This window comes from Ornithorhynchus anatinus, chromosome 2 (assembly GCF_004115215.2).
Source record: "Ornithorhynchus anatinus isolate Pmale09 chromosome 2, mOrnAna1.pri.v4, whole genome shotgun sequence".
NCBI lineage: Eukaryota > Metazoa > Chordata > Mammalia > Monotremata > Ornithorhynchidae > Ornithorhynchus > Ornithorhynchus anatinus.
In genome coordinates this window covers 34,266,753-34,278,841 of record NC_041729.1, presented here as the reverse complement: position 1 = coordinate 34,278,841, position 12,089 = coordinate 34,266,753, and the positions used below count along the sequence as shown (strand labels likewise).

Sequence of the window (12,089 nt, the reverse complement as noted above, 5' to 3'; positions counted from 1 at the left end):
ATTTCTCCTCTCCCACTACCCCCCGGCTTACACTCTTCTTTCCTGTCAAGGTAATCTCCTCACTTTGCCTGGTTCTCACTTCCTCTGCGCTCACACCCTTCCCCCTGCCTGGAACTCTCTCCCGCTTCAAACCCACCAGACGACTTCCTTCTCCATCTTCAAAGCCCTTATGAAGACTTATGAAGTCACCTCTCCTTAGGGAAGCCTTCCTTAATTTTGGATTTTCCCAGCTCATCTCCTTCCAACTACCACCTTAACATTTTTACGCCGACTCTCCTTTTTTGCACTCACACCCACCCAGAGTACTTCTGCACAAAATGACTTACAGTGCCTTCCTCTTTAAGCACTTACTTAGCTGTATATCCATTTTTTTCAGTATTTAAGAACTTACTCTGTACTAGGCACTGTTCTAAGCACTGGGGGAGATGCGAGTCAATCAGGTCCGACGTAGTCCATGTCCCACTTGAGGCTCACAGTAGTGATCCCCATTTTTCAGGGAAGGTAGCTAAGGCACAGAGAAATTAAGTGGACTTGTCCAAGGTCAAACATCAGGCAAGTGTAGGGGTCAGAATTAGAACCCAGGTCCTTCTAATACTAATAATAATAATGTTGGTATTTGTAAAGCGCTTACTCTGTGCAGAGCACTGTTCTAAGCGCTGGGGGAGATACAGGGCCATCAGGTTGTCCCACATGAGGCTCACAGTCTTAATCCCCATTTTACAGATCAGGTAACTGAGGCACAGAGAAGTGAAGTGACTTGCCCACAGTCACACAGCTGACAGGTGGCAGAGCCGGGATTCGAACCCATGGCCTCTGGCTCCCAAGCCCGGACTCTTTCCACTGAGCCACGCTCCTTCTGACTCCTAGGCACATGTGCTCTACTTTTCTATCTGTTAAATGATTATGTATCTGTTTTCCCTGTTAGATCGTAAGCTTCTCGAGGGCAGAGATCAGTCTTTCCGATCTCCCAAATCCTTCCCAGTCCTTCTATGATACTCTCCCAAATGCTCAGTACAGTGGGGCTCGATAAATGCTATTAATTGCTTGCTTAACCTGATTGTTGGGAGTTTTTGCTTTAACAATTTAATAAGGAATGATTTTTCTTTTTTGGAAAAAAGGCATTTTGGAAAATGCTTTAATATGAAATGTTTGGCTCTAGGAATATGGCATCATTAGGGATCTCAGGTATACCAGGGAGAACCAATTATAATTCGGTAGCTGCATTTTGGTTCTAAAATGCCTCACGGAACTCACTCCTTCCCTGGGAAAATGGGATACTCTGATTCTCTGTGTTTATTTTATTTGGGAAGCTACCGTTTGTGGACCCATATGCCTCGATCATTTGAAAGTCACCATCGTAATGAAAGTAATGAAGGATTTGCAGATCAATCTTTCTAGGAGCACTGGCGTACCTCTGACCTCATAGGGATTTGGGCTACCCTGGGGAAAATCTGCCTTCTAAGCATATATGTGTTGGCGTCTTTCCAAAATAATCTGAAAACCAATAAGGGGAGTCATAAAGCTTCTTCCTTTCCACCCTTAACACTTGGGTACGTTTTGATTTATCCACTGTCCCATTAGTTCACTTATCTATGTGTCCCTTATGGTTATCAATCAATCCATGGTATTTATTCAGCGCTTTCTATGTGCAAAAACAAGGGTCAATTGTATTTATTGAGCGCTTACTGTGTGCAGAGCACTGCACTCGGGAGAGTACAATACAAGAGAATCAGCAGTCACGTCCCCGGCCCAAAATTACCTTAAAGAGGATTTGTTTTTCCTCCTAAATATAAGCCGTTTAACTCGGTAACCACCTTGGGCTTGAGGTTTGTGTCTAGTACTGTCTATGAACTCTCCTCAGTGTTTATAGTACAAGACTTGGCATACAGGAGGGGCTTAATAAACACGCCACCTATGGAAAGAGCAAGGCCTGGGAGTCAGAAGGATCTGGGTTCTAATCCCGGTTCCGCCACTCGTCTGCTGTGTGACCTTGGGCAAAGTCACTTCACTTCTCTGGGCCTCCGTTCCCTCATCTGTAAAAATAGGGATTAAGACTGTGAGCCCTCTGTGGGACAGGGACTGTGTCCAACCTGATTATCTTGTATCTGCCCCAGCGCATAGAACAGCGACCGGCACATAGTAAGTGTATAATAAATACCATCATTATATCAAGCTGACCAAACGTCTTGGGCGTTATCAGTGTGGCAACTGATTTCTCACCTGAAACATCCAGTAAATGCCGGGGAATTAACCCTCCTTTCTACATTCATTTTGAAGACAGCACAGACTGCAATCCCTGGGGGACGGCAAAGAAATTTCGTTTCTAAATTCAGTTTTCCGGACCCAAACGATGATAGATGCTCTTGGTCTTTTTTTTTTCACTAGAGAGAACTTGGAGAAGTCAAATACCAATACACCATCGATGAACTGAAGCAGAGCGAGGCTCAATACTTGAGCAAACTTGAGGAGGAGGAAGAGAAGCAAGCAGAGCTGGATCTCCATAAGGTACCTCTTAACCAGCTTTTGCAGTAAACACATCAATCAACAGGTGGTATTTATTGAGCGCTTACAGTGTACGGAGCACTGTTCAGAACGCCATTTGGGAATAAATTAACTAAGGCACTAATAACTTCTTTCACCAGGATGGTGGTTTTGGTGTAAGCTTCACATGGAGCAAAATGAAACTTACATTGAGATGTCTGTAGCCTGTGATATCTGATTTTTTTTTTTTCCCCGTGAAAACAAAGATCGATTCTGTGAATTCCAAGTCAGGTTGAGTCTTCAAGTGAGTTGACTGCATGATCTTGGTCTTGACAACCCTTCCATTTTCTTGTTTTTGTTCAAAGGCAGCTTACGTCGAATACCTGAATGGATCCTTCCTGTTTGACAGCATGTATTTGGAAGATACTGAAGCGGCAAAGCTGGCTTATCTGCCAGGAGTTGGGGAGCTTCTTGAGACATATCCTTTCGGGGTTTGAAAATACAAAAAAAAGGAAAAGCTTAATTTCCAAAGGATGTCATTATCAGTGGGATGGAGAGATTCATTCGATCATATTTACTAAGCGCTCACTGTATGCAGAGCACTGTATTAAGTGCTTGGGAGAGCACAATATAACATCTTGTTTAAACTTCATCATGTTTAAACTTCATGGATGTCCTACAGTCTGACTTTTGCCCCCTAAATTTATCTCCATCAATCAATCAGTGGTATTTATTGAGCACTTACTATGTAGAGTGCTGTCCTAACCACTCGAGAGAGTACAACAGAATTAGCAGATAAGCTCCCTGCCCATAACAAGCTTACAATCTAGAGGGGTAGACAGATATTCACATAATTTATAATATATAATTTAAATATATGTAAACCAGTGCCGTTGGGTTGGGGGTGGGGCCGATATTAAACCCCCAAAGGTCCCAGATCCAAGCGCCTAGAAGAGGCGGAAGGGAGACCGAGCCGGGGAAAAGAGGGCTTAATCTGGGAAGGCCTCTTGGAGGAGATGTCTCCCCCGATTAGACTGTAAACCCGTCACTGGGCAGGGATTGTCTCTACCTGTTGCCGAATTGTACATTCCAAGCGTTTAGTACGGTGCTCTGCACGTAGTAAGGGCTCAATAAATACTATTGAATGAATGAGAGATGTGACCTTAATAATGCCGCCTCTCTATTTGCCCAATAACAGCTTGAATATGCACTTATAAATTTGCCTGAAAACTGGCTTCATATTGTAGACAGAAAGTGGTGACCAACTGTTCTCTATTTCCTCTAAGGAGAGAAAATGATGTCCTCAGTGAGCTCATTTTTCACTGACACCATCCAGTTTTTGCATTTACAACCCCCAGGAGCGATGAATCAATATTGCTTGATGTTTGAACAAGTACAGGGCCAGCGGACTCATCTACTACATTAACATTGCTTAGTACGACAAGGATGTTTTTTGGAATGGTCTGCAAATGGGTTAGCCTGGCCCTGCCGCTCCAGGAGAGCTGAGGAAAGTTGATCTGAGGAAGTTTTGAAAAGGAACAGCAGAAGAACCGGGGACCGTTAGTTCCCTTTGCCCAATTTTCTCCATATTCCCTTAGCCCGCCAGACCTGGGTTCTAATCCTGACTCTTCCACCTGTCTGCTCTGTGACCTTGGGCAAGTCACTCCACTTTTCTGTGCGGCAAGTCACTTCACTTTTCTGTGCCTGTTTCCTCACCTGTAAAATGGGGATTGAGACTGTGAGCCCCACGTGGGACACAGACTGTTTCCAATGGGTTCTAATCCTGGCTCCGCCACCTGTCAGCTGTGACTTTGGGCAAGTCACTTAACTTCTCGGTGCCTCAGTTACCTCATCTGTAAAATGGGGATTAAGATTGTGAGCTACCCCACAGATTGACTACCCCAGCGCTTAGAACAGTGCTTGGCCTATAGTAAGCGCTTACAAATACCAACATTATTATTATTATTGCCTGATGATCTTGTATCTATCCCAGTGCTTAGAACGGTGCCTGGCACATAGTGTTTAACAGATATCATTTAAAAGAGAGAGAGACCAAGCTGAAGAGGGTTCCATGACAACTGGGCATCTTTCATTTATAGAGACCGGCAAGTCCGATGTAAATAATAATTAACAATAATAATTTTTATTATTGTATTTCTTAAGCGCTGACTATGTGCTAGGCACCGTACTGAGCACTAGGGTGGATAGAAGCAAATCAGGGTGGTCCCTGTCCCCCACGGGGCTCACAGTTTCAATCCCCATTGTTGTACCGATGAGGTAACTGAGGCCCAGAGATGTGAAGTGACATGCCTCAAGGGCACACGGCGGACAAGAGGCAGAGGAGGGATTTGAACCCATGACCTTCTGACTCCCAGGGCCCTGTTCTGTCGGCTGTGCTGCTTCTCAAAGCAAATCACTTTGGTGCTGCCACCTGTTGACCAGATAAGTTTTTTTTTGGTTGATTTTTTGTTGTTTTCATTTCTTGCTTGGCAGGGCTGGGGAGAAAAGCTGCCCAGTTCCTCCCACCCACTGTCCCCACCCAATAGCTGTGGGTTTCCCAGGTGGCAGGGACCACAGAGGGACTGTGAGAAGGGGCGCTGACAGCCTGACCATTTTTTTTTATAAAAGGGGATGGTTCGGGTTTTCGGGGCCCAGGGGCCGGCTCGACTGAGAAGAGGCATTTTGGACGACCAGAAGTTTGAGAAGGGTGCGGTGAGAGGATGGGGGAGACTCAATCAGTGGTATTTATTGAGCGCGCAATGTGAGAGCCGTGGCGGAGGGGGCGGAAGGAAGGAGGGCAAGTGAGAAGCAGCGGGGCCTAGTCGATTGAGAACAGGCCTGGGAGATGGGAGGATCTGGGTTCTAATCCCAGCTCCGCCACCTGTCCGCTGTGGCACCTTGAGCAAGTCGCTTCACTTCCCTGAGCCTGTTAACCTCATCTGTAAAATGGGGATTAAGAATGTGAGCCCCACATGGGACACGGACTGTGTCCGACCTGATTGGCTTGTATTTACTCCAGAGTTTAGTACAGTGCTTTGCACGTGGTAAGCGCTTAACAGATACCATTAAAAATAATAATAATGAAACAACCTTAGAATGGTTTACCTGGACAGCAGGGCCCTCCCACAGGAAAGATTTACATTCATTCGTTCCATGGTATTTATTAAGCACTTACTGTGAGCAGAACACAGTTTTAAGTGCTCGGGAAAGTACAACAATAAAGAATGACAATCCCTGCCCGCAGCAAACTCAGGGAAAGATGTCCCTCTCTGAAGGTGGAAAGGAGGTACAGGAAAGGATTTCTACAGCTCATCTCTCCTCAGCCTCCCTGCTTCTCCTCCCCACAATCTCCTGGGCTTTCTTTTTCAGGCAGCCTCCCCATCTACCTCAGTCATTTCTACCTCAGCCGTCCTTTATGAGGGAACTCCGAAAAGTCCATAAACTAATGAGATTTCTTCTTACAGTGTTCCTCTACCGCTTTGCCCAGCCCAGAATTACCACAGATATATTAAGGGTCTGTGCTCTACCGCTTTTCCTTTGTAGCTGGAATATCAGGGACTTGTCTTATGCCATCGAGTCGTCTCCGACCCATGGCGACTCCAGGGACACATCTCTCCCAGAGCGCCCCACTCTCCATCTGCAATCATTCCAGTAGCGTATCCGGAGAGTTTTCTTGGTCAGAATACGGAAGTGGTTTACCGGGCCGCCTTTCGCACGGTAAACTTGAGTCTCCACCCTCGACTCTCTCCCTTGCCGCCACTGCACAGGTGAATTTTGACTTGTAGCAGATTCTCTTCCACTCGCTAGCCACTGGCCAAGCGAGGAATGAAATGGCTATGCCTCTGCTCGACTGTCCCTCTTGTAGCTGAGACTGGTAGAGGACTGGAAACTCTCCAGGTGCCCTCCTGAGAGGGCAATATCAGGGGCAACCAAAGTCATACTGAATCTCTCTCAACTACTTCACCCATCGATGTTTCTCCCCGACCCTCTTTCCCCCGTTCACCAAAACAAACAAAAGCCCAAACTGAAATTCTGCAAAAGCCGAGATTAGAGCCTCGTTGAAGACAATTCCTGAATCTAATACGTGAGGTACCTTAACTCCGTTTCACATACAAGGCCAAATTTGTCATCATCTGCCAAAACATATTTGAATACGGTCTGAAACAACAAGAGAAGAGGAAAATTGAAGTTAAAACCTTCAACGACTGCCTTCAGGAAGCCATAGAGGACAATCAAAATCAGGGGTCACAAAAAATCATAGAGTTTGAAAAGGCACACCAAATGGTATTTAACTTATTACTAGGGAAAAGATTTGGATAAAAAATTTGTATTGATAAATTGGGGAGCCTTTAAAGTAGAAGTTCCTTATATAAATAGAAGATCTTTGTTAATTTATGATATGGTAACTAATTAGAAAAGCTTTTCTCTTCTCAGCTGTATGATTATCATTATTATTATTATATTTGTTAAGCACTTACTTTGCACCAAGCACTATTCTAAGCATTGGTGTAGATACAAGGTTATCAGGTTGGACACAGTCGCTGTCCACACGCGGTTCATAATCTGTAGGAGAGGGTAGGTTTTAATCCCTATTTTACAGAAAGGAAACTAAAACACAGAGAAGTTAAGTGACTTACCCGAGGTTGCACGGCAGTCAAGTGGCAAAGCCAGGATTAGAACCCAAGTCCTCTGAACCCTTGGAAGATAGTAAAATCAATTGAGATACAGTTGGAAGGACATTAGAACAGACATAGTCCCTATCCCACGGATTAAGAGATCAGTTTAGGAGGAATAATAATGATAATTATGGTATTTGTTAAGTGCTTACTACGTGCCAGGCACTGTACTAAGCACTGGGGTAGATACGAGCAAATCGGGTTGGACTCAGTCTCTGTCCCATGTGGGCTCTCAATCCCCATTTTACAGTTGAGGTAACTGAGGCCAGAGAAGTATAGTGACTTACCCAAGGTCACTCAGCAGACAAATGGCTGAGCCGGGATTAGAACCCATGACTTCTGACTCCCAGACCAAGCAGAGTGGCTTAGTGGAAAGAGTAGGAGTCTGGGACTCAGAAGATCTGAGACCCAATCCCGGCTCTGCTACTTGTCTGCTGTGTGACCTTGGGTACTTAACTTTTCTCTGCTTCGATTCCCTCATCTGCAAAATGCAGATTCAGAATCTGTTCTCCCTCCTACGAAGACTGTGGGACCTGATTAACTTGTATTCATTTATTAATTTATTCAATCGATCTTATTTACTGAGCACTTACCGTGTGCAGACCACTGTACTAAGCACTTGGAAAAGTACAATACAACAATAAACAGTGACGATCCTTGCCCACAATAAGCTTAGAGTCTAGAGGGGGAGAGACAATCATCGATAAAATAAATAAAATGGCAGAGATGGTTATCAGTGCTGTGGGGCTGGGATCAGGGGGAAGAGCAAAGGGAGGAAGTCGGGGCAATGCAGAAGGGAGTGGGAGATGAGGAAAAGGGGGGCTTAGTCTGGGAAGGCCTCTTGGAGGAGGTGGGCCTACAGTAAGGCTTTGAAGGATGGGGAGAATCACTGCTGTCTGAAGGATTTGAGGAGGGAGGGCGTTCCGGGCCAGAGGGAGGACGTGGGCTAGGGGTTGATGGCGAGACAGGCGAGATGGAGGCACGGTGAGAGAATTAGCAATAGAGGAGTGAAGTGTGCGGGCTGGGCTGTAGTAGGAAAGCAGCTAGGTAAGATAGGTGGGAGCAAGTGATTTGAGGGCTTTGAAGCCCATGGTAAGGAGTTTTTGTTTGCTATGGATGTGGATGGACACCCACTGAAGTTTTTGAAGGAGGGGGGTGATGTGTCCTGAACGTTTTTGAAGAAAAATGATCCAGGCAGCAAAGTGAACTATGGACCGGAGTGGGAGAGACAGGAGGCAGGGAGGTCAGCGAGGAGGCTCATAGAGAAGTAGATAAATAGGATAGGATAAATAGAGAAGCAGCGTGGCCTAGCGGCAAGAGCACGGGGTTGGGAGTCAGAGGATGTGGGTTCTAATCCCGGCTCTGCCGCTTGTCTGCTGTGTGACCTTGGGCAAATCACTTTGCTTTTCTGCACCTCAGTTACCTCATCTGTAAAATTCAGACTGTGAGCCCCATGTGGGACAACCTCATTACCATGTATCTACCCCAGTTCTTAGAACAGTGCTTGGCACAGAGTAAGCACTTAACAAATACCATCACTATTACCATTATTATTATAAATGCTTGGATTAACATCGTAGCAGTCTGGATGGAGAAGGAAGGGTGGATTTCGGCGATGATGTGAAGGCTGAACCATCAGGATTTAGTGACAGATTGAATATGTGGGTTGAATAAGAGAGAATAAATCGAGGAAAGACCAAGGTTACAGGCTTGTGAGACAGGAAGGAGGTGGTGCTGTGTACAGTGACAGGAAAATCGGGGAGGACAGAAGGGCAAGGTGTGACCTTGGGAAAGTCACTTGACTTCTCTGTCCCTCAGTTTCCATCATCTGTACAACAGGGATTAAATATCCATTCGGCCCCCTATTTTGACTGTGAAACCCATGTAGGACAGGACTGTGTCTGAATTGATTTTCTTACATCTCCTCTAGCAGTTAGTACAGTGCTTGGCACAGAGTAAGCACTTAAATAACACAATTGTTATTATTATTATTATTCACTATGAAATGCTAAGTGTAAGAATTCTTTGCAACACTGTGGGATCGTCTGGCTACCAATTTACCTCTCAAAATTTAATGGACAATCTGGTGAAAGGGAACTCTTCCAATCCATTTCAGTGAGAGGTGGTTTTGACTAATCTGCTATTTAGCACCAAACTCAAACTTACTATCTCTGATTAGGTTTTGAGTGATATTCAAAATACGAGTGATATGCAACTTGCCGATACTAAAATAAACGAATACAGCGAAGAGATCAACCAGCTATTTGATACCCTCATGACTCTGGAAATGCAAATTGTTGAACAGATAGAGGTAAGACAAGATCTTCAGGTATGATTCTCCACTCTTTCTGTCTTTAAAGATCAATCGATCATATTTATTGAGAGCTTACTGTGTGCAGAACACTTTACTAAGCGCTTGGGAGAGTAAAATGCAGCAAGGTTGGTACACACATTATTCCCTGCCCACAACAAGCTCACCGTCTAGTAGGGGAGACAGACATTAATATAAAATAAATAAATGACAGCTATGTCCATAAGTGCTGTGGGATGAGGGAGGGTTAAAAGAAGAAAATCTGGGCGAGCAGAAGAGAGTGGGGAAAAAAGGAAATGAGGACTTAGGGACGCCCTCTTGGAGATGTGCCTTCAATAAGGCTTTGAAGTGGGGAGAGGGTAATTGTCAGATAGGAAGAGGAAGGGCTTTCCAAGCCAGAGGCAGGATGTGGGCAAGAGGTTGGTGGGGAGATAGATGAGATTAAGGTAAGGGGAAAAGATTAGTATTAGAGGACCAAAGCGTGTGGGCTGGGTTATAGTAGAAGAGTATCTGAGGCAGTCATTTGAGAGTATTTCTCAATTCTTAGTTGAGTAATGTGAAAGTCTCAAAATGGATCATTGCAAGACCGGGAAGTTTTAAACAAATCACAGAATGACAGTCATCCGGGAGTTTGTTGTAATACATTTTAACTCTTGCACTTTAATGAATCCTTCATAAAACAAAAGATCCTTTCATTCCTTTGGAATTTGGGAAGCAGCTTGGCTTAGTGGATATTCATTCCTTCAGTCACATTTATTAAGAGCTTACTCTGTGCAAAGCACTATACTAAGTGCTTAAGATAAAAGTACGGGCCTGGGAGCTAGAGGACCTGGGCTCTAAACTCTGCTATGTGACCTTGGCCAAGTCACTTCACTTCTCAGTGCCTTAGTTTCCTCAACTGCAAAATAGGGATTCAATACCTGTTCTCCCTCCCTACTTTGATTCTTTGCCCCTTTGGGACAGGCACTGTATCTGGCCCTATTAACTTGTATCAACCCTAGTGCTTAGAACAGCGCTCAACACATGGTAAGTGCTTAACACCATAAAAGAAAGTCATATGCCCAAAGATGGGTGCATTACCACAGCAATGAATCGCAACTACAGAAAGGAAAGGATTTGTGATTCACGTCCACTAGCTGCAAACTCTCCAATGTCCAGTTTGGGGGTAAAAAGAAGCAGCAGCCTCAGTTACCTAATCTGTAAAATGGGGATTATGACTGTGAGCCCCGTGTGAGACCACCTGATTACCTTGTATCTATTCCAGGTATCTAAACCAAGGCAATTTGTAATCCCAGGCAGCCGTTGCAGAATCTTGAAAATGCAAAAAGGCTACAATTTCCCTATGAACAGTTCAAATGAAATAATAATAATAATAATTGTGGTACTTGTGAAGTGCTTACTATGTGCTAGGCAGCGCTGGGGTGACGTGGCTCAGTGGAAAGAGCACGGGCTTTGGAGTCAGGGCTCATGAGTTCGAATCCCAGCTCTGCCACTTGTCGGCTGTGTGACTGTGGGCAAGTCACTTAACTTCTCTGGGCCTCAGTTCCCTCATCTGTAAAATGGGGATTAAGATTGTGAGCCCCACGTGGGACAACCTGATTCCCCTATGTCTACCCCAGCGCTTAGAACAGTGCTCGGCACATAGTAAGCGCTTAACAAATACCAACATTATTATTATTATTACAAGCAGATGGGGTTGAACACAGTCCTTTGTCCCTCGTGGGGCTCACAGACTCAATCCTAATTTTACAGATGAGGTACCTGAGGCCCAGAGAAGTTAAGCGACTTGCCCAAGGTCACCCAGTAGGCAAGTGCCAGAGCCGGGAGTAGCATCCATCACCTTCTGACTCCCAGGCCCGTGCTCTATCCCCTACGCCATGCCTCTTCTCTTCTCTAAAATTAGAGATGTCACACGTGTTTCTGTAAGGGAAAGAAAGAGTTCCTAGTTTGAAGTGGTTTGATGGATTGAACCTCATTTCGTATTCTAAAGAGAGATCGCTTAATCAGTTCTTCACATTTAAAGTTGTACCTCAGACAGCGAATGGATTTCCCCTGTCACTTGCCTAGCAGATTATCATTCCCTACTGCATAGAAAAGTACAGGGAGTATGTTAGAATAATAATAATGTTGGTATTTGTTAAGCTCTTACTATGTGCAGAGCACTGTTCTAAGCCCTGGGGTAGATACAGGGTAATCAGGTCGTCCCACGTGAGGCTCACAGTTAATCCCCATTTTACAGATAGGGTAACTGAGGCCCAGAGAAGTGAAGTGACTTGCCCACAGTCACCCAGCTGACAAGTGGCAGAGTGGGGATTCGAATCCATGACCTCTGACGCCCAAGCCCGGGCTCTTTCCACTGAGCTATGCTGGACTGCGATGCAAAGGAAAGAAAAAGAAATAGGAAACTTTCAGCAGTATCAACATATTGTACAGGGCATGTATACGATTATGAAAATGAGCGTGCCATATGTAGTTTTTTTTAAATAGTATTTGTATGCACTTATTTGCTGCCAGACACTGTACTAAGTGCTAGAGTAGATACGAGATAATCAGGTCGGATACAGGTTGGATTCAGGTTGGTTTACAGTCTTAATCCCCATTTTACAGGTGAGGTAACTGAA

General features: G+C 44.9%; 1 protein-coding gene and 1 non-coding gene across 3 annotated transcripts in view; one reads left to right on the top strand and one right to left on the bottom strand.

Annotated features, from left to right (window-relative positions):
* Positions 1-12,089, top strand: part of DRC3 (dynein regulatory complex subunit 3) — a 43,449-nt gene that overhangs the window by 15,564 nt on the left and 15,796 nt on the right. For both annotated transcript variants that reach the window (XM_029056400.2, XM_029056397.2), the window contains exons 6-9: positions 2,386-2,505; positions 2,847-2,959; positions 6,591-6,765; positions 9,337-9,468. In XM_029056400.2, coding sequence (XP_028912233.1) covers positions 2,386-2,505; positions 2,847-2,959; positions 6,591-6,765; positions 9,337-9,468 — 540 coding nt within the window. The remainder of the gene's footprint in view (positions 1-2,385; positions 2,506-2,846; positions 2,960-6,590; positions 6,766-9,336; positions 9,469-12,089) is intronic.
* LOC114809289 lies at positions 6,259-6,396 on the bottom strand. Its single transcript, XR_003757076.1, has one exon. It is a non-coding gene; the product is annotated as a small nucleolar RNA SNORA7 (small nucleolar RNA).